The sequence below is a fragment of the Cinclus cinclus genome, chromosome 4 (genome assembly GCF_963662255.1).
Source record: "Cinclus cinclus chromosome 4, bCinCin1.1, whole genome shotgun sequence".
Taxonomy (NCBI): Eukaryota; Metazoa; Chordata; class Aves; order Passeriformes; family Cinclidae; genus Cinclus; species Cinclus cinclus.
Genome location: NC_085049.1, coordinates 71,013,093 through 71,035,529, shown reverse-complemented (window position 1 = coordinate 71,035,529; position 22,437 = coordinate 71,013,093). Strand labels below are relative to the sequence as shown.

The following is a 22,437-nucleotide window of genomic DNA, read 5'->3' as shown; positions in this document are numbered from 1 at the left end:
TCTGAAATGTTCTCACAGGGAAAGCATGGTTCCTCAAAAAAAAAAAAAAAAAAAAAAAAAAAAAAAAAAAAAAAAAAAAAAAAAAAAAATCAGGAATGGGTATTACTGATTACATGCGCATCCTCAAGGAGTACTCCAGCTCCTCAAACCAGAGGAGCGGTTCCTTGTGCTAGCTTGAGTGAATCTGCCTCAACCTTTTTTGAGCTGGCACCATGGTACCTCTGCTGATACCAGACAGGTGAAAAAAGCCACCTAGGGTACTTAAACTAAGTTGTGCAAGCTGGAAAAGATGACCAGCTAGCTACAAAGGCATGTCTCTTGTCTCAGGCTTGTTTGATCTGCCATTCCAGCACATTCATGTGCAGTACAGGCAGACTGCAGGGTTTATGCCTGTGTGTTGCACTGCTGGGGTAAGACTGTAAGACTAAGGTCTCTTGCCTTCCTTTGCCAGTGACACTTATTTGGTGAAGACAGATCAAAATGCAACTTGCATCCTGTGTGATTTCCATCAGGTAGCATGCCCTGCCCCTTGCCAATAGCAGAGCCTTTGTCAGAGAGCTGTCTAAAACATCAGACAACAAAGCCACCTCCCTTGTTTGGTAGGAAAGGAGAGCCTAAGAGTCAGGGAAACAAAAGCCATGGCAAAGCAAGGAGCAGTCTGTGCAGGCTCAGTGGCTGGAACCTCTTGCTTGTGCGAGAAGTCATCCAAGGCAGTGAGTGAAGGAGGTCACAGAGCTTTACATGCCCCCACCATTCTGCCAGGCTTCCTGTGGTGTGCTGTCCTTTGGGACTTGAAGGGGTGAGGGCTGGATCTGAAACATCTCAAAGACAGCAGGATCCTGAAAGATCTCAATACCCCCTGCTCCTTTCTTCTTGTGGTAGCCTTGTTGGGCTCTATGCAAGTGAGGAATATTTGGTAGTAAAGCTCATCCTAAGCACCCTCCTGCCGACAGGTTACCAATTTCAGTGCTGCCTCTGCCACATGAACACCCATTTCATGGGCTCCCACTTTCATACTTTCTACTGACATTTCATTCGCTGTCTCTGCCAAAGAGGAGTTCTGGCTGTTTCTGAAAAACACACCTCACTTGCATAGATTTTTGATTTTTTGTTGTAATAAAAGAGAGGAGAGGTGCCTGTTGCTGTGCCTGTTTGTCTCACGTGATGAGAAATGTGAGCTGTCCCTGATGGCAGGGTGCTCTGATTGATGTCGGTGGCATCTGGTGTCCGTGGGCTTCGCTCAGTTCGGGCTGAGCAGCTGGTCTGATAAACAAATCTGTACCCAATTCCAGTTTCCTGAATGGAAAAACACAGCTTCTTTGTGATGCATTGTAGTCACATCTGATGTCGGCGGCTGCGTGTCTCTCTCCCAGCAGAGAGCTGTTCCTCTCATGCACAGCTGCTTATCTAATGCTCTTCAGCCTGGGCCCTGTGACTGCTGCAGCTGAGAGAGGGACTGGCCCCAGCAGAGAATGCAGCGCCTCCAGAGCCCACTTCTGTCTGTCCTCTGCCTTATTTGTCCCACTGATCAGGCATGGTGCTGCTCCTTGTGTTCCCAGAACTGCATAGTGCCATCAGGCTTTCTCCCCTGCCCAGCACATGGCACAGGTTTCTGAGTTTGCACTCCTCAGGATGGCTGTAGATGGGTGCAGCTGCCATCCAGTTCTCCTGCGCGTTTTATACAAGACCAGTTGTCCCAGATGAGGGAAGCAGGGATCCAGGGCAGGAGGCACTGACAGAGCTTGAGCATCGTGTCTGGCAGATGTGTGTCTACAGCCTGTGGCAGGGAGCTAGGCAGTGCAAGGCAGAGCAAACAGCCTTCAGGATGCAGGGTCAGTGGCTAAAGTAACTTGTTTATAACTTCTCTGGGCCTCTTTTCATCCTCTCAAGCAAGTATGATATTGTGTACATACATATTGTATGCACAGAGACCAGTGAAGGGAGACTGATCCTGTCTTTACTAATACCTCACTGTGGCTTCAGCTCTCAAAAGAGGCAGAGCTGTACAGTTTTCCAGCAGGCTTCCACGGTGTGACCCAGAACTGTCCCCTGCCCTTGAATAACACCCTGAATACTTCATTTACTCTCCTTTTCCCTCCTTCCCACAACACTCCCTAGAGACGTCCTGCCACTGGCTTTCAAAATTTTATTCCATTAGTTGTTCCTGCTCTATATCCAGAGTATGAGCTTAGTTACTCCAGGGGACCAAGCCGCTTCTGAGGACAAAGGCCAGAGCATTGCTCCACCACCCCAGCAAAATTTCATAGTAATGCACTAACTGGGAACAGGCTGCAGCTGCCAGCACAAACCTTCCATGTGTAAGCATAGCACACTGTGCTGGTGGATCAGCCTAGACAAGTCTTATCTGCAGATTAAATGATTCAGTGGTCCTTACCTAATAAGTGAGGAATTTGTGCCTAGGCCCTGACACTGCATCTAAATTTATGCACTGCCGTCGGACAAGGAGCTTAGATTTGTTCCATTCCCTTCCTGAAAAGGGAGGAAGCAGTTTTGTCTGCAAGTAAATCCAGGTAGTCCCCTGGGATTGACTGCAACAGTAGTTCAGTCTCCTCATTGAAAGCAAAGCCGAGGTAAAAAAAAGAGAGTAATAAGAAGGCTTTTTTCCTCCCTGATCTTTTTGTGCCTTTGCCTCAGTCTTTTACCTGCTCTAAGCATCACCAGTCCATCGTTGTGGCTCCCTAGATGTGTGTGACTCTCCATCCTTTGCAGACGTTGCTGAGAGGCCTCACTATGGCAGCATTTTCATGTAATTCAGCAACACAAAAAGTTACAAGGTGATCATACTTAGGAGTAGAACTGGGAAGAGTTTTTTTGTAGGGTGGATTGTTTTGTGGTTTGTGTCACTGGGGGATAGGAGGGAATCATGGGAGCAGTTAACACAATCCTTGTGAGAGTGGGGAAGGGGATAGATGCATGTCTGGAAGAAGCCTCCCCTCAAATTTAGCCTCCTAGAGCAGTGAGATTACACAACACAGGTCCAGTACAGTAGTGCAGGTTGGGACTAAGGCAGGCTGTAGCTGGCACCCCTGAGTTCCTCAGTCTGGCAGCGAAAAACTGCCAGAGCCACATCGGGGCAGCACATAGCTAAGAAAGTTTCCCAAGTCCAAAAAACAATCATCTGACTTGTGTGGAGTCACTGGAGCTGGACAACCTGAGTCGTGCCTGTAGCAACACAGCTGGAGGGGTGATTGCATAGCAGAATGATGGCTCAACTCATAGGGCAGAGATTTTCCCTCTATAAGGGGGGGGGGGGGGGGGAAGTTGGAGAACACGTGGAGAGGACAGGTATGTAATGTGTAGCTGTGCATTACTTGAGAAAGTCAGCTGGATGTAGAAAGGAGAATTTAACAATGGACTCATAGTGCCCAGCTAATCTGGAGAGACAAAATTAGAAGATGCTAAAAAATTGTATGTTTGGGTTGAAATGCCAACAAGTTTTGATCCTTTCCATTCCCAGAGTAACCTGAAACACAGCTAATGCTTTGTATGGCAAGGATTTTTTTGGCCCCTCTTTTGCATTCTCTGTATTGATAACTATTCCTGCTTACACTGTGGTTTCCTAGCGGTGTTTGTCATCTGTAACTGAAAGGTGGTAAGAGCTGTGTAGTATGACCATGAGCATTTTTAGGGGCCCCAGCTGAGCGTGGACCATCGCTCGTGTTCAGTGCTTGATGCCTTTTGCTAAGGAATTGCTTTCCCTCTGTCCGACAGCAAGCATGGCCCAGTGGCACTCAGCAGATCCTGCTCCCTCCTGCCTGGCAGCAGCTGACCGGGGTGGCCACCCACACTTCTGTCCAGCACGCGACCGTCATCCCTGAGTCCATGGCAGGCACCCAACCGCTGGCAGACTGGAGGTAAACTGGAGGTGCTTGGAGGTGCCCTGAAGTATCCACAGGTGCTGGAGGAGGCATGAGGGCTGAGATCTTGCAGGGCTGAGGGGAAGAAGGGCTGCAGCCTGTGACCCCACCGTCTGAGAAGTGTGGGAGACTTCTCCGCTCCACGCCCTTGGAGTGGAATGCTGTGCCCACACCACTCCTTCAGTCTGTTCCCTGGAGAAAACGCTCCATCCTGGGAAGGCTGGGAAGCCAACAGGCCCTGGAGATGAGGGCACCTCGGTGAAGGGTGGTGGGAGGCTGTGGAGGAGCCTGCTGAGCAGGCGCCGGTTGCATTTCCAACGCGTTCCTGTGTCCCCGCTGTGCAGGAACACGCACGCCCACGGCAGCCACTACAACCCCATCATGCAGCAGCCCACGCTGCTGGCCAGCCACGTGGCCCTGCCCGCCGCCCAGCCCGTCAACGTGGGCGTCGCACACGTCATGCGCCAGCCGCCCGCCGCCGCCTCCGCCAGGAAGAGCAAGCAGCACCAGTCGGCTCCACGGTGAGTGCTGGGGGTCCCAGCCTGGCGTGCTGGCAAGAGGGGTGCTCGCTGGCCCCTGTGGGGCAAAACAGGTTCAGTTCCACGGCCCGTGAGGGATTAGGTCACACATTTTGTGATGGGGCTCTTTGGTACCCAGGAGGTAGTCAAGGGTGTTTCATACCCAGTGAGCATCATTTTGTGTGGGAGGTGGTGTCTGGAGAAGACGCAGAATGGGAGGCTCAGGCTCTGTTCATACAGCTTGTTTTGTTATGCTGCTGCTATTCCTTGTAGTCAAGATGATTGAAAAATGTAACCGTGCTCTCAGGTCAGTGTGGCCCAGTGCCCAGTTGCCACGCCTTTTCTTCCCACATCATCTGGAAGAAGCACTCCTGAGGTGCAGCATCTGCGCCTTGAGGGGGTGAATCTTCAGGAGCACTTGCCTGATGTGTGCATGCAAGGTCTGCCCTTTCAAAAGCAATGGGGTGATGACAGTCTTCCGAGCTTTATTGCCACGGGGAGTGGAGGACTGGGGTGGCTTTAGGCCACCTGAGCTCTCTAGTTCTTAACATAGGTCGTTAGCCCCTGTCTTTAACAGTCCACACCAGCAACAGATACCCATTATTATACACTGGCCTAATTATGATTATGGCCATATAAAAACAGGGAGCGTTTTATAAGGATATCTCATACAGGGCAGCCCTTAGAATCTGTTGTCTCTCGGCAGGACCATTTGGCTCTGGAAGGAGGAGTCTGGGGTTTCTTGCACAGTTCGGATGGTAGGATGGTTGCAGTGCCTGTCACAGCACTGTAATCTTGTTTAGAGGACAAAGCTGGTCAAGGTGTATGTGCATCTGCTCTGGAGAAGGTCCTCTGGGCTGTGCAACTATCACACTTCTTTTTTAAAAGAAAAAAACACAAAAAAGTGCAGGGGAGAGAACCAAAATGGGTCACCACTTGTGCAGTGGCAAAAGCTTGAGCTTATGGTGTTCCTGGGTGACTGGACTGATGCCAGAGGGGCTCTGAGTTCACAACCAGTTTGACTCAAGTTAAGAGGTCACTGTTTAAATCCTTCCCATTTATCTGCTCTCTAATGTTGGATTTACTTTGGGTGGGCTCCAGCTGTCTTAGTCTATTCATAACATAGAGAGGCAGCTCTGTCCCCAGCTAGCTAGCAAAAGAGAGTGCCTGTTGCAGCCAGTGTGCCTGTGCAGGGCCTCCCCTCTCCTGTCACTTCTAGGGTGGGGTGGCTGTGTCCAGGAGGAATGGGGCACTCTCAGAGCAAAGGGTTTCTACAGCTTCATGGACTGTGACTCTTTTTGTGCCAAATGAGGAACTGTGCTCCTTTGGAGAGGAGGGTACTCCATGCTGCTCATTGGTATTCAAAAAGCACTTTGAATGCTACTGTGCAGCCATTTGTTATGCAAAAGAGCCTGTGTAAGTTGGTGTAGTGTGATATACTGCCAGGGTGACTTCCTTTTGATGGATGCCACCTATTCCTTTTGTTAGCTTTTGGGCCAGGCTGAACATGCAGCCCAGGCCCCACAGAAGAACAAAACCAGAACTTCGGGGTTTTCTTCCTTTTTGAATCTCCAGATGTTCTGCAATAGCAAAAAGAAACACGACCAAGAAAGGAAGTGTGGGAAGTGAGTGAAATGGGCTTTAGTCAGTGTGCTTTGGTAAATAACCCCATCTGTAGACCCACACTGCAGTGTTTGGCTGATAGTTTTGTGTTTGGATCCCTGATCCAAGTGGGCCTTTTCTGACTGGTCAGGCAGGGAAGCTGAAATAGGAAGACTGGGAATGTTTCTCTACTGTGTAATAACTGTGTTGTTTATTTCTTTCTGATTTATATATACTGTATGCTGCATCGCATCAGGAATGAAATTGAGTATATATCCTCCCATCTGCCTGCTCTCATCCATGAGACACCACTATCCTAGAGAATAAAGTATTGAGCAGGAAATGTTCATTGAAAAAGATTCTTAAAAAGCAATTAATTTCTGTTTTAAAAAGCAGATTTCCTGATAGGTGATTGTTGTTTTCCGCAACAAATTCTAATTTTACCTCTGTTTTTTTCTGGCCAAAAAGTATCTGGTCATGATGCATCCATGCAGGATACAGGAGGAAGGGGTTATCATTTGGGTGGTTCTTTCTCCTGTGTCAGCCATACTGTGCCTGCCTTTGTTCTGTGTGTCTGGGCTTTGTGGCTGGCTTTTACCATCCCAGCGCGAACTCCTGAGAGGCTGCAGTTCTCATCTGGAAATTTCCAGGGAAAACAAATTTGTATTTTTTATTAAAAGAAACTACTTTTCAGCCAATTGCATGAGTAATTCACGCAATGCACTGTCTTCTTTGAAGAAGTGGCTGTGCCAATCTTGCAGTTTTCCTAGACTCCGTGAATCAGCGCTACTGAATCAGAGACGACGACTCCCAAACTGTGGATGCAGAGTTGTAACCAGCTAACGCCTTTTTCCCGTTCCCAGCAATTCATCCACCTATGAAGTTTCATCCTCTCAGTCTGTCGGCTCGCCACAGAGGTCCAAACGAGTGAAGGAGAACACGCCTCCCCGCTGCGCCATGGTGCACAACAGCCCTGCCTGCAGCACCTCGGTCACCTGCGGCTGGGCCGACGTGGCCGCCAGCAGCACGCGGGAGCGGCAGCGGCAGACCATCGTCATCCCCGACACCCCCAGCCCCGCCGTCAGCGTCATCACCATCAGCAGCGACACGGATGAAGAGGAAGAGCAGAAGCATGCGCCCACCAGGTGAGCAGTGGTTCTCTGCTCTTCTCTGTGGGCAGGAGAAGGAGAGAGGGGCGTAGAAGTGTTGGAGTTGCTGTAGGGTTCCAGGAGCTACGTTTGCATCTCATCAGCCAGGCTGTCTTTGATTTGTGAGGAAAATTACTGGCTGAGGATTCTTCAGATTCAGGTGATGCTCCCTTCTGTGCTGTACATTTGCTGTGTGACCTTGGAGAAGTGCAGTAGTCTCTTCATAACATAATCTCTCATCTGTAAGAGGAAAGACCAGTTTTCTCTATCTCCTTTTTGTGGAAAGAAGACTTTAGATAGCTTGTGGTGATGAGCCTCTGTAAGTAAGGCATCTGTTTAAAACAAAGACAGAAAGAAGGGCTTGGAGGGAAGGGACCTTAAATTTGCCTTTTCTCTTTCTAAGTGATCCAGGCATCTGTAAAGAGCATTAAACAACATCTTCCATCTATTTCTTCCGTATTTTCTTTAAAAAGTTCTTAAAAACAGTGGTTCTGTCATAAATACTCAATAATGGTAAATGTGTTGCTAGAGAGTTGCTCAGTCTTGATTGTGTTGCCAAAATGTCCACTAGTAAAAGTGGCAGAAACTGCTTTTTGTCTGCCTCTGCAGTGGGGCGTAGATGCGGCTAGAAAGTGGTGGCTGAGTTTGCTCCTCAGAAAATTAACTCATCCAAGTGAACAGCATGGCCCAGGACTGCTGCCATTGCTGATTATCCCTTGTGGATAAGAAAGGACTTAATTTTCTAGGACTGTCCTTTCAGCACCTTTAATCACATGCAAGAACTCTGGGTTTCCCATCTGATGCCAGTCACAAGAAATCACTCTGCTTTATAAGATGTAGAGAAGTAGCTTTGCAAACAGCTGAATGATTATACCATCTCTGTATTGGTAACTGAGACAGGAAACTTTCAACCTTATCCTTCCAGTGTTGTTGAGAGAGGTTTATTTTTTGTACTTACTTAGAGCACACTCCATGGCAGATTTTACTTTAATCACCAGAGATACCTCTCTGTATCTCTGCATCTTTGCAGTGTGGTGATAAGTGAAGCCTGAAAGTGTGTGAAGAACAGATGAGACACATTTGTCCTCCAGGAGCTAAAAATCTGTAAACAAAAGCCATATGATTCAGGCGTCTGGGCTGGAATTTCAGCATGCTTCCCAACAGCCACCACTGCTTCCCATTCCTCTCTCATGAACTCCACTGGGCAGCAAGAGCTCAGTGCCTCTCAAAGTGAGCCTTGCCATGAATGCAGTGGTTCACAGGACAGTGTAACATACTTCACTTTAAAAATTACCACAACGTTCCTTGCTTGGATGGGGGAAGAAACCATTATTTCCAGAAAGAGTTAAATGAAGACCAGTGTGAAAGTCAGGAGCACTATAAATAAGGATCCCCTATTTCCAGGGCTCTTATGAGATAAAAATGGCAAGACAAAAGGCATTCTGAAAACTCAAGGGTCATGGGAGCTCTTTTAAAACATGTTTACCCATAATGCTGAGTCCAGGCTTTGGGACGTTATGTGCAAATGCTTAAATTTACCATCTGGGTGTCATTCTTGGGTCCAGAGAGGGGTGCAGGAAAGAGCTGGGATACTGCAGCCACTTCAGCCAATGGGTGTCTGCTCTGCTTCAACTTTGCTACCATCTGACCAGTTCCTTTACTCACCACCTCTCCAGAAAAACAGTTAGAACAAAGATCAGGAACATGTCTGGAAATCGATTTGGGAGTTTGAGATATTAAAAGATTTGGGTCTGCTGAAGGGCTTGGAAAGTTTTTCTGGGAGCCAGACATACATAAACAAACTGGCTTTGATATGACTAAAGCGTGTTCCGGACACGTTCCTGCCTAGGATCAGATCCCTGGCTACTTTTTGTAACCATATGGCATATCTATAGAGTGCCAGGGTGCCAGCATTCCAGAAAGGCCAGAGCTTAAAAGCTAGATGTAATTTCTGCGCCATTTAGAGACATTTTGCATGGACACGAGTGACTTAAGTTGCCCGTGCAGGTGTAACCAGAGCAAATGGAGAATTAGAGGTAGAGACACAAGTGGAAAACAGCATGGCCAGAATGAGAATTTTTTGGTTCAAGTCTTCAGGAGAGCAAAATTAATTTGCTCAGTACCATTTGACATGGGCAGATGTAAGACCAGGTTCTCAGCTGGAGTGTGTGTAGCTTCCAGTCGAGGAAGCTGTGTCAGCATTTAATGCCAATGAATTTTGTTCTGCTGAAGTTGAAGTCTTTCTCATTGAAAGTTTGTCTCATTCAGGAAGATGCCTCTAAGTTTTCTTATTTGGCTATTTTTTTGGCTCCAAGAAAAATGGGAGTGACAGTGAAGTATGTGCTTAATGTAATCAGGGCCTAAAGGTTCAGGATCTGAGTCGAAAATGAAACCATGCAAAGAATGCATTGTCTGGCTCACATATGCAAATATTACCATATTGGGCAATAGCTGTGGGAGTGAAAAGTGAGGAATCACTTGAAACGTGCTACTTTTCACATCCTAGAAACACTAGTTTTTTCTAGGTTAGAATATAGATATCAAATGGCATTTGACAGATCAAAGGTAATCGCCTGATCACATCTTATTGATAGCAGTGGTAACATTGCATTACCTTCACTGTCATTGAATCGGCTCCTGAATTTGCTACAGCACTTCCTTCTTTTATTTCTTACAGGGCTAGAAATTGCCCTTTGACCCATGAGATTTAAAAGGTTTATTTTATTGATTCCTTAGTGAAGAGATTGGTTGTGAGAAATAGTAGACCCTTTGACAATGTAAGAGTTTGTCAGTCTCAGTTTAAGTAGTGGTAATGTCGCTAAAATATGATACTGCTGATGCAGTAAAGGAGCCCTACAGCTTGGATTTACTCAGTCAGAAAAGCCTTTCTGTAATACCAAAGCAGTAGAGAAAGCCTTTCTCATACAGGAAATGCACATTTTTTTTGGTGAAAGAAAAACCTGAAAAATTGTGATGTGGGTAGGATTTTCCTTTTCCTACTGAAGGATAGGAAGTGTTATGTGCTTATGAATACCAGCTGATCAGGAAGGCAGGGGAACACATGCTCGTTTTGCACTGTTGGTGAGTGTAGCTTGGTGTAATCTTTATAAAATCAATAATCATCTGGAAATGTTGGGCTCCTCATGGATAGGGGTGCTGGGGAGGTGGTGTGAGAGGAGTTCTAGAGGACCTGCTTGGTGGAGCCTTGTCAAAGGGGGCCATCTACTGGGCCCCATCCCTGTGCCTAAGGCACAGTCACCCAGGAGGAACCTCAGTTCAGCAGGGCTCATCCTCAGAGAGATGGCCAGAGATTTTCAGGGGGCAAATTCCTGATTAGAAAAGTCAGTTTGTCAAAAACAAGGTGTTTTTGCTGGCTATATGGAGTTTTTACTAGTAATACCCTCAACACAGTGAAATCTGGTATAGTTTCAAAACTGCAAAAAGTTTTGACCTTTGTTTAAGGGAAGAAAGTACCAGAAAATTAACTAACTAAGTAGAAGACTTCTCATTTCTGCTTTAATGGAGGGTTTTGTTCCTTCAAAATATAAGCAAATAATTGAAAAATTAAATTGAAATGGTCAAAATTAAAAGGGAATGTTTCTACCAAATGGAACTGTTTTTACCTAGTTTCTGCTGTTCACAAAGTTTTGCATGTGATATTTTTTCCTATAGAACAGCAGGGGGAAAATGGCTTATAAAGAGCATTATAAGAACAGGAAACAGTTCTGTCACCCTGTTTGTTTAATGAGCTCAGAATGCTTTACAGACAGATTTCATAGGGCAAAGAGACTTTCAATGCTGTGCTGTAAGATAATAACTCCAACTGTTATTTATTCTGAATGAAAGATATTAGGTCTAACAATTACTTGTAAAGCACTGTGATGAGACAGAAAGTAGATTGATATTTATTTTTAAGAATTTGCCCCTTTTCAGTTTCTCTACTTGCTCTTGCAAGAAAGTCTAGTGGACAGAGCAGCTGACTGATAGTGCAAGTGCAGTCACAGTGGTTGGAGCACACGCTCAGTGAGTAGCACATAGTAGGAGTTAACTACTCCCCAGCATGCAGCTTCACCTGCTGCACTGGTTTAAATGTAAATCCTCCTTTGATTAAATATTTCTGAAATTTATAAGTGGAGAGACAGCAAGAGCTGAGAGATGAACAGTGAGGCACAAAGGCACCTTGAAACTGTGGCAGGGAGGGAGAGCACACAAGGTCCTGGGGAGGGATACACTGGGATGCAGTGGTGGTCCAGTGAGGGATATTTGTGCATCCATGCATTGCAGAGCATGGCAGGTGGAAGGTGTGGAAAGAAGGCAGTGGACGTGGCTGTTGTGACATGCCCAGATGGCTTCCCCTCCAAGCAATGAGTGCAGCAGCCAAGGAAAACATGACTCTCCTTGAAGCAATACAATGACAGCCTTCAGCTGGGAGGTTTTGGAGATGCTTCCAAAGAGGCAGGAGAGCCCCTCGGTCCCCCACTGCCTCCGCTGGTGTCATAGGTAACATCTCTCCAGCTTGGTTTTCCATGGGATCCTGACAGTAGTCACTGTACTTCTGGACAAGGCACACTGACCGCTGTTGTTGTGTTGGTGTACTGAGGAACTGCTTCACTGGCCATCTTCACTGGCACAAAATCCTTGTGGGCTTGTGGGGTTTTCCCCTCCCTCTTAAGATGGGAAGCTCTGTGGTGTGAGTCTCACCTTTGTAACAGCATAAGCCGGTGCAAGTTTTTATTCACCTTGCTCACGTCATAGTGCAGTGGTGGTGGAGCCCACTTCAGAAGACTTACACACAGAAATTGCTGGCAGGTACAAACCAGGTGTTTTTGTTAACTTGCTGATGTGCATGTGTGAGGGGCAAAACACCATTTGCAATTCTCTTTTGTCATCGAACCTATTGTGGCTATGTTCTGCTCTGCATAGTAATGCACTGACTCTGCATAGCAATACATTGACTAACCACAGTCATTTGGTTAAAAGATTGCTGCCTTCCATCTCCAGAAGACACCAACATGCAGCTAATAGAGACAGTAGCTCTGTCAGCAGACCTTCAACAGCAGGACCTTTACAACCTGCTAAGCAATTCAGTTTATATGACTTAAATAGCAATGACACATGCAGTATAGCCTAATAAAATGGCCTCAGTGTAGTACTTGATAAATATTTCTTACCATCACAAATTCACAAAAGAAAGTGAGAGCAAATTAACAGGTCAGGATGGAGGTTGAGCTGAAGAGAGGGGGCACATTCCCAGCACTGAGCTATGCATGGCATAAGATTTCAACATGAGGAGACTTGACTGCAGTTGTGGTGTGAGTTTTTGTTGGCTGACTCCACAGTTTCCTAGAATAGGTGGATTATTCTGAAGCAACAAAGTAAAAGGATTGCATGTTACTAAGTTTTCAGAGACCTAGAACAGAGTTTTTGTAATGTGAGGTAAAGATAACATGTGTGTATATGCACACCAGTTCAGAGGTACAGTTGTGCTATGGCTACCTTCATTCCCAAACCTGAAGGCCAGATTGGTGACCTTGAGAGCTAAAAGACTGTGTTGCTACTATGTCAGCAGCACTGAAAGGTTTGTAGCTCTTGGAGTGAACACACACTGAAGAATTGCTCCCACTAGACACCATTTGGGTTTTCTGTAATTCTTCTGTAACTCAAGATCGTGTTCCTGCAATCCTGCTGTATACCAAGGTTTTGGGATGGGCCTTCAGCAAGTAAAAATCCTCTCAAGTTGCATTGTTACAGGAGTTGTTGTCTCTGTCCTTGTCTTTGGCCACTGAGGTGGATTCAACATTGTTTTAACACCTAGTTCAGCATCTTCCTTTCCTTAATTTCCACTCACTTTTTGTTCTCAACATCAGCCTTCAGCACCTTTCCATTAACAGTATCTCAGATGACTACCTTAGTTTTTTGCAGGGTGCCTGTGCACAGACTGTCTTCCTTCCCTTTCCTCTCTATTCTCCTTGCTGGAGGGAATAGGGACCCACATCCATCTCTGCTGGTCACTCACGAGGGTGGTATATGTTAGAGAGCCATCTCCAAGAGCTGCTTCTACTTAAAAGGCATGGTCGTGCTCTGTGTCTGCACATTGAACAGACATGAACTGTTTTGGGTCCAAGTTTGAGGATAAGCTCTTTAGGACCAGGTGGGAATGGGATACTACTCACAAACTAATAATAAACGCACAAAGCAATGCTTATTTTATCTGCTGTTCCAAAAGGGGGGGACACAAACCCTGGCAGTAAGGGTTAAAAAGCCTACCTGGCTCGGTGCTTTTCATTCTGTGTAGCTGGATTTGCTGCCACTTCACCAGTCTTCCCCCCTCCCCCCTCTGGAGAATTAAAATACACCTCCCCACATAATGGAGGCAGGCACGCGAGCTGCCCAGGAGCACAGACCAACTCCCCAAACTACTAAATCATGTTTGCTGCTGCTTCTGTGCATGCAAGAGGGAAAGCAATTACCAGGCTTGGAGAGAGCTTAATAGGAAGGGAGCAAGACTTTTAATAGTATTTTTCTGTGTAAGCACTAACATCCCCAAAAGCTGTGACTGAGTTATAGGAATACAGTAGGCTTGCTGAGTAGGCAAGTGCTGTGTCAACAGGTAAAAGCTCTCAGTACTGATAGTTTGTGAGCAGGGAAGGTGATCCATCAGCCTGGGCCTCACACAGATAACTCCCGGGTTACCGTGCCGTGGGCAGAGCAGCTGAGAGGGAGCTGGAAGGAGGAAAGCTGCTGGCTACCAAGAAGACTTTGAGTAGGGGGAATGCTAACTGATGGGCTGAATTTTCAAAAGCCTCCATTTTGAGTTAAAGTGTGTCTTTAAGCCTGTGAATCAACTGATTTTCAGCATGAGTTGGGCCTTTGATGTTTTTGAAATTCCCACCCTTAATCTCTGGGGCAGGCTCTGGTACAGCAGGTGCTGAGCTCTGGGCATGTGTCATTAGTCAGACTGACTTCTCTGCCTGCTGTAACATTGACCACAGTTGTTACTTTTCCGAGAGACAGAAATCCAGCTGCTTTTAGTGGCACTCCTCCTGTGCATGAAATGATGCAGCCTGTTGAATTGAGAGGCTGATCAGTCGGGCCCTAATCCTACAAATATTTACCCATTGGCTTTAGCTCTGTTACAGGAATAGTACAGTTGGACTTTGGGAAATGACATATATTAGCAGTGCTGAGCACTTGCATATGGCCTGGCAGGACCATAGCTCTGGTCCTTCTCAGATTCCCATCCATGAAATGAGTTAATACCCTGATACAGTCCCTTTGTCTGGGAAGGTTTGGGTTTGGGGTCACTTATTTATTTAATCACAGTTATATTGAATTTTTTATTGTAACCAAGGAGTCTTAACACTTTAAAAAGGAAAACTTCCCATGGTCCCTGCTTTGACAAGCCCTCAATCAAACTGGTGAAAAATATCCCCATACTAAAACAATAAATAGCACAGATTACACAGAAAATTACCCTTCCAGTTCTACAGCTCAACCTTCTCATGTCAATTGTCAGCTGAGAGCAAGTATTTCCAGTTCAGCAGCTCAGCCACTTAGATCAGGAAGGGACTGTAAAAGAACAGTTAGACCTTATCAGTTGTCAGAAAACTCTTTAGTGACTTGATTTTTCTTTATAAAATGTAATAACTGTCAGAGATAAAGAATATATCTCTCTTCCCAACTGGCAGCCAAGGGTAGCTGCAAAGGGCAAGCAGCGTGGATACTCATAAATGTGTGATTACAGGCCTTTCTACTGATGGAGAGGGAATATTGATGCAGTATTAGTCATTTTTATTGGCTTCATATTCTTCTTTCATAGCAGCATATCCAAACGGCTACATCTTTCTTCACATACAATCATTGTCCATCTAAGAGGCACTGCTGCTCTTTCCATTTCTAATCCAGTGCTCCCTAGCTCCTTGTGAAAAGCCAGAATATGAGTGTTTGCAGTTGTACATTTTCTTTGTCAGTCCACCCCTGCCCCTGGAAGGATTGCTTTCCAACCATTGTGCAATAGCTCCCTCTCCTTCTCTATCATCTGCCCTGTTTAAAAGTACAATCTTTTAGGATGGCAGGGTTCTCTCTAAACGTGTTTTTCACTGTGAGTAGAACAATGTGGTCTTTTGTCCTCCTCGGGGCACACCAGGATCCTGTGATGATAGACCAGGGAAATTCTGTGTGATGGGAACTTGTTTGTGAATGAAGCAACCCAAGGTGTTCTTTGAAAGGAAAAGAAAATAGGTTTTCAACCCTGAGTCTTGGGATATGGGTGGTGAGTTGCAATTTGCGAATGCTGACAGAGAGACTTAGGGATGGGCAAGGTGAAGGGAACCCACCAGTTAAGGCAAACAATGTCCTTGGAAATAAACTGTTCTCAGTGCTCCACCTTACTTTAGGCAAGAAGCAATGATGATACCAGGGAGCAAACAGCTCCATCACCAGCTGGGACCAGATTAATCAGTTGTTCCCTGGACTGGACTAGCCAGACTGAGAGACTGGACAGGACGCTCCATGGGAGAGATCTCTCTCTATTTAAAGTGCACACTTGTGAAATTAAGATTCCTTTTTCTCCATGGCATTTCTGTTCCTGTTGGGGCTGTTTCTACCATTAAGCCTAATTACTTAGCTTTTTATGTGCTATCCATTTCTTTTCATCATTTAAAAAACTTCAGTTGCCATAACAACATAATGCAATCACTGGAACATAACAGCTATTTTCTGTAGTCAAGGTCTGTGCACTGTCAAGGATGTAAGCCATTTAAGCAAATCTTCACCATCCCCCTTCCTCCCTCCTCTTTCTCACTCTCTCTTTTTCTCCCTAAACAAGCTCATAACAGGAAGGAGAAACCATGAAGAATAATTAGACACAATAGCAGAGCAAATCCCAATCGTACTCATGCAGTCTAGTCTAATGAACTTCCAGCACTAATCTTGGAAGTGTTCGTGTGCCTTTTTAATCACTTTCTTGATGTCATAGATGGATTAGTTGCTGCAGGATCTTGATAATCTACGCTAGAGTCAGGAGACCCAGAGCCTGTTCAGAGAAAGGGAAGAAAATCAAAAGCATTGCATACTTCGTTCATTTCTTTCTCATTTGTTCCTCATTTTCAAATGCTTATTGGGGATATATGTCCATTGTACCATATTAGTAAATAGAATGGTGTATGTTTTGTAGATTCATAGAATTTAAGCATGAAAAGTCATAGCATCTATTATTAAATCATTGCTGAAAGGCCGGGAGAAACCACCACGTTTTTGTGTGGGTGGTGAGACTTGCAACAAAGCATAGTATAACTGCTGGGCCTCTACTGCACACATACATAAAAAAGCAGTCTGAAAATAAATCTGGCAGTCTGGTTCAGTGCTATTCTAAGCAGTGTGAATATAAGATCTATCCACAATATCTTACTCACTCCTTGACCTCCATGAAGGCTTTCCTGGAATAGTAGCAAGGGAGTTTTGAAGCCCAGGATTTGACTTAAGCAGCCTCTCTCCAGCAGAGGACTGAAGGCTGTGCTTTGCCCTTACAGAACTCGTCTGCCGCAGGAAGAGCCTTCTAATGGTGTCAAGTCAATCATTGCCTGTTGACTCTTTCCATTTTTCCACTTTTGTTGCAGCACCTTGTCCAAGCAAAGGAAGAATGTCATCAGCTGTGTCACCGTGCATGACTCCCCCTATTCTGATTCCTCCAGCAACAACAGCCCTTATGCCGTGCAACATCGCACAGGGCAGAATAATGGGAACAGCTACGACACCAAAGGGGTTCCAGAGACTCACTGCAGTGGGAACCCCCGAACGATCATCGTGCCACCACTGAAAACCCAGGCCAGTGAGGTGTTGGTAGAGTGCGATAGCCTGGCACCAGGTAAATTGCACCTCTTCCATCAAGAAAATTAGTAAGAAATAAATGATTTATCTTGGAAGAATCTCATTGTTCAGTTTCATTTTGTTTGTTTGGTTTGTTTTCCAAAGAAACTGTGCTCCTGCACTTCTCAAGAGACACATCTGTTCTTGGTAGTCATATTGCATTATTTATGTGCCCTGGTTTACTCAGGAGTTGTGGGGCAAGTGTCAGTCCCAGTTAGTTCTGTACAAACCCAAGAACTGATGCAGCCTTTGGGTCAACATTTGACATGAAAGGCACCCAAATAAAAGTGTGAACCTTTTCTGCCTTGCCCTTCCGTAGGCTTTCTTTAAAATGGGTAAGAGATTGAAAACGTGAGTTTTCATCCAAACTTGTTGATGTTTCTGGGAAGACTGTTCCCCCAGGATCCTCATTATGGACTGATGAGGTTTGCTCATCCAGAACCTCTGCGATGCTAGACAGTGTGATGTGTTGAAAAGGGCTTTATGGTGGAAGTCTGGCCCGAAGCAGTTGGCTTTGAGCTACCTGGCAGTCGCTGCTGTGGACACACTGCTGGTGAACACAAAGGCTCAAAGGGTGAGCTCCCCACCAGCTCCTCCCTCCCTTCCCACTCACCTGATGTTAGGCAAGCCAGGGCTGTTTCAGGCTGTGCGCACCATACATTCCTTCCTCTCCCTGGGATTTGTACCTGCGTTGTACAGTTCTGCTGGCAGAACATTGTCTCATGGTTCTGAAGGATCTATAAAGCCTGCTCCAGACCTGCTTTGGGTCCAGTTAATCGGATCTGTTTGTCTGTCTCTAGGATAACAGGCTGGTCGTATGTATCAAGCCATGCTGAGTTATTCTGTTAATTGAAAGAAACAGTTTTCTTAACCTGCTTCTGTTGTATGTCTCCTCCCAAAAGCCACTCTGGAGGAGACTCGGTGAGGAAAAGGTAGGGTGAGCAATTAAACAATGTCATGTAAGCTACAAATGTGTTTCCTTTCCTGGCACAGTCACCACCAGTCACCACTCATCCTCCTACAAGTCCAAGTCCTCCAGCACCGTGACCTCCACCAGCGGTCACTCTTCAGGGAGCTCGTCTGGAGCCGTTGCCTATAGGCAGCAGCGACCAGGAGCACATTTCCAGCAGCAGCAGCCTCTTAATCTAAGTCAGGTAAGTCAACCAAGACTGATTTTGGTGGTGCATCATCCAGCTATTGCCTACCATTCCTCCATCATGGGCTGTCCTGTTCCAGTCCAGTGGTAGTTGGACCCCGTGTTGAGTTTGATCAACTTGTTTCTATTTGACTGCAGACCTTGATCTTCCACTCAGGCAGCAGAGCTAATGCAGATCACACCCCTGAGTGGGCTGGGGGTACTCTTCCTGTGTATTCTGAAGTCTGATGGTCTAATAGTGTGAGTGGGAGTAATGTGAGAGGTGAAATGCAGTGCCTTAGCCTCAAAGGAGTGGAGCAGGAGCATGTAGGTAGGACTGAATTCTCCTTAGCTGTAAGTAACCACGGGGAGAATATCTTCCAAGTGAAGAGAGTGCATGAGCCTGGATGTGGGACTGGGAGAGAAGTCCCCATCAGGTGGAACAAGGCAAATCGGAGCCTCTGTGTATATAGGTGACCTCATGTAATAAGTTTAATCCATCTTGTGATAAAGTTGGGCTGAGATTTGGACAAATCCCATTTCTTGGCAGCATGCAGTTCTTGAGACGTTTCCCAGACTGTGATCAGAACTCACAGGGAGCTCCCCAGGAGCTGCAGGAAATAATGCCGTTTTCACATCCTGCAGCTGGGGCCTCTCTCTTCCCTGAGGTGAATTGAGAAGAGTAGGGAAGTTACAGCTCACTTACAAGTGTTTCAAGAGGAGAAAGTCTGAAGAGCTCAGAGGACAGTGCTGGTGTGCATCCAGAGCTGGATATAAGCAGAACTGTTTTTTAAAAAGAAAAATAAATTGGTGGAGAAGAATTTCTGTTCAATATGCAGAGGAAATTTAAAAATATGAACAAATTTGAAATAAAAGTGCGTGAAAATGGAGGAAGTGGGCAAGATGCTCTTTGCAAGAGTTGGGGGGAAGTGTGGGTACCATATTTCAACAATAACAGCACAGAGAGTTCTTAGAAAAATGATGAAAATGTTTGGAAGAATAGAAGGAAATAGCATGGAGCATTTTCCTTCTTGTCTTCTCATTCCTGCTTTATTGTTAATTTAATACTCTGACTACAAATGACTGGGAAAACTCCTCACATTTTTGTGCAATGAAAGAAAACAGCTTAGAAAATCCCTGGGAAAAAAAGTACATTGGTCCCATCCCACTGCTGGAAGTTCCTGTGCTCAAGTAATTTTAGCTGATGACAGTGAGGGCACCAGGCACCTGCAGGATCTAATCAAGCTGAGGGTTTTCTCTTTAAAAAATAATGTGCTTATTTTTACTAACCAAGGAAATCATTAACTGTAAATACTCAAACTGAGCAAAAATAAAATGCCTGTTCCAAGCATAGTTAGGCATTTTCAGTCCCATGAGCTATCTGTGCACCACAATTTGTCATCAGAGAGTTCACTAACAAAAACCACTTGTTGCCTGAGTGACTGGACTTGAGGAAGATGTTCTTGGGAACTGGGCGCCCAAGGTTGTATCTTTTGGTAGCTGTGTCAGCAGGTCGTATCTCAAACTGGGGGACTTGCTGACCCCCTTCAGGGGATCATTTTGGTCAATGTATGAAACTACAGGGTCTTCCTAGGATTGTGAGGGACCCACTGCTGTCACTTTTCCAAGGGAAGACTGGTGATGCTGAGGGTGTCAGGAGGAGCTCAGGAGACCTTTCTGAGGTTGTCCCGGTGTTGCAGGGAGGCTCCCAGACACTACTGAGGAGGTAAAGAGCCATCTCTTGACTTGTAACTGCCTCTCACTGTTGCTGTCTTTATCCAGGGCCAGCAGCACATCTCGACTGACCGCACAGGGAGTCACCGGAGACAGCAAGCCTACATCACTCCAACGATAGCTCAGGCCCCGTACTCTTTCCCGCACAATAGCCCCAGCCACGGTACAGTTCATCCCCACCTGGCCGCGGCTGCCGCTGCTCACCTGCCCACCCAGCCCCACCTGTACACATACACCGCCCCCGCCGCCCTGGGCTCCACGGGCACCGTCGCGCACCTGGTGGCCTCGCAAGGCTCCGCCCGGCACGCGGTGCAGCACACCACCTACCCCGCCAGCATCGTCCACCAGGTCCCCGTCAGCATGGGCCCGCGCGTCCTGCCCTCGCCCACCATCCACCCGAGTCAGTACCAGGCTCAGTTTGCCCATCAGACCTATATCAGTGCTTCTCCAGCCTCCACAGTCTACACTGGATACCCACTGAGCCCCACCAAGGTCAACCAGTACCCTTACATCTAAACACTGGAATAAAGAGTGAGAGACGCGCCCACCCCGGGGGGAGTGAGGCAGCCGCTTTTGTGTTGAAGAACATGGCAAACTAACAATGCAATGGGAGGCTCGTGTGAAACTTGAACGAAGGAGACTTTAGGAAGAAAAGAAAAAGAGGAAAGAAGGGGGAAAAACCAATTCTACAATTTTTATTTAAAAAAAAAAAAAGAAAATGGAAAAAAAGAACAGAAAAAAAAAATAAACCACAAAAAAACAACCATTCTGCACCAAACTAGAGAGAAAGAGAGAAGGAGAAGGACCCTCCAGCGGGTCCTATCTTTTGAAGAACTTCACCAACAGACTTTTAAAGGTTATTTTCATCCAATAGTGAGCTACATTTAGAAATTTGTTGTCCAGAACACCTAAAATGAAATCTACTAGGTTTTTAATCCTGTAGGTATATGGATTAGGGATTTATCCAGCATTTCAAAGGGTTTATACAGCAGTTTTTGTACCCCAAAGTATACATCGGTTTGGGGGGATTTTTAATGGAAAAATAAAGTGGTAAGGCTGAGGGTGGAGGACAAAACATTGTCCCAGTGCTCTAAATTTGTACCTAACACTGCTGCACTTAAAACACACCTGGGCAAAACAGGCCATGCAGCACTGGTGGAGAGAAGAAGCAACAAGGGTATTTCTCCCTCTTCTTGAACATACTGGATAAATCCCTGAGAAATGCTATTGCTAAACAAGATCTCTAATAATGTATGTTGGATTTAAGTTGCTTTTTTTTAGTTGTTTTGGGGTTTTTTGTTGTTTGTTTGTTTGTTTTGGGGGTTTTTTGTTGTTTTTGTTTGGGGTTTTTTTTTGTTTGTTTGGTTTTTTTTTTTTTTTTTTTTTTTTGTTTTTTTTTTTGAAGTGTTCCTTTTCAATCCCTAGCCACTTTAGTATAGGAGGAGACATTTTAGCTGCCCCCTGCCCCTAGCCCCGGTAGAATGTAGCACTATACAGGTCATACCCCTTTTTACTCTTTTGTGTTGAACTTCAACGATACCAATAGACTATTCCTCAATGTGATTGCACAAAGAAAAGTGATATAACATAGGTATGTAACAATGTGATTGTCCAGGTGTGTGTGTGTGTGTGAGTGAGTGAGTGCAGATGCTGCCTTCTCTCTGTGGTGTGTTCCTCGGCACAGCCATTACAACTGTCACAGTCTTAGTTTTACATCATTCCCTCGTAGTGCCTTACCAAACTACAGACGCAGTTTAAGGGTTTACTTCCACTGGTACTCCTAGAAACTGAGTGAGGCTAGTTGGAATTTACTCTCAGCTCTTTTACTTTCTTCTTCTTCTTCTTCTTCTGTTTTTTTGTTGGTTTTTTTGGGGGGAGGGGGGTTGTTACTGCCGATTTTCTCCTGCTGGTGGTGCTGGGTTTTTTCCTACATTGTCAATCGTAGCTCACTTGGCGAGGTGCTGGGGAGGCTCATTGGGGTCAGAAGTGCATATAACTGGGTGTTTTGTCAAGCACTGGATGGGATGGAAGCAACCAGGTCGACTGTGAGGACCCAGAGGGTCTGGGGACTCATTTATGGACTGGTCTGTTTCTGTCCTGTTGAAATAGCAGGTTTCCTCCCTGGAAACTGAATTCTCATTCTGCTGTTTGCCAATGTTCTCGATGGAGTGGGAGGACAGTGTCCACCCTTATCATCAGGTTGTCCTGGTCATGTGTCTGAAATAGGAACAAAAATGTAGTCCTTGATTGGGGGAAACAGTAGTTGTTGCCAAGATCTCTCACTGTGTCTGTTGATGAGAAAGGGTTAGGAAAGGGCTGGAGTCCCAAAGCAAGCATGAAAAAATCCAGCTGAGAGAGTCAATCTCAGGTTTCTTAGGTGAAAAGAGTATTGTAATACATAGAGCCTTACCCACTCTAACATAGCTGTGACACTGCGTGCCTCCCCTGCTCTCTTTTCACCTACACCCCAAAAAACGGACTGCAGTGGCAGAGTGACCCTGGAACTGAAGAGTAGGTTGATCCTCCACACCAAGGAATGCTACATGGTCGTTTTG

The 22,437-nt window shown here is 45.9% G+C and overlaps 1 protein-coding gene across 1 annotated transcript in view; it reads left to right on the top strand.

Moving 5' to 3' along the window:
* Nucleotides 1–22,146, top strand: part of HIPK2 (homeodomain interacting protein kinase 2) — a 128,433-nt gene extending 106,287 nt beyond the window's left edge. The window contains exons 10-15 of the mRNA XM_062492479.1: nucleotides 3,733–3,875; nucleotides 4,223–4,399; nucleotides 6,862–7,143; nucleotides 16,764–17,011; nucleotides 18,007–18,167; nucleotides 19,931–22,146. Coding sequence (XP_062348463.1) covers nucleotides 3,733–3,875; nucleotides 4,223–4,399; nucleotides 6,862–7,143; nucleotides 16,764–17,011; nucleotides 18,007–18,167; nucleotides 19,931–20,398 — 1,479 coding nt within the window. The 3' untranslated portion in view covers nucleotides 20,399–22,146. The remainder of the gene's footprint in view (nucleotides 1–3,732; nucleotides 3,876–4,222; nucleotides 4,400–6,861; nucleotides 7,144–16,763; nucleotides 17,012–18,006; nucleotides 18,168–19,930) is intronic.
* The last annotated feature ends 291 nt before the right edge of the window (nucleotides 22,147–22,437 follow it).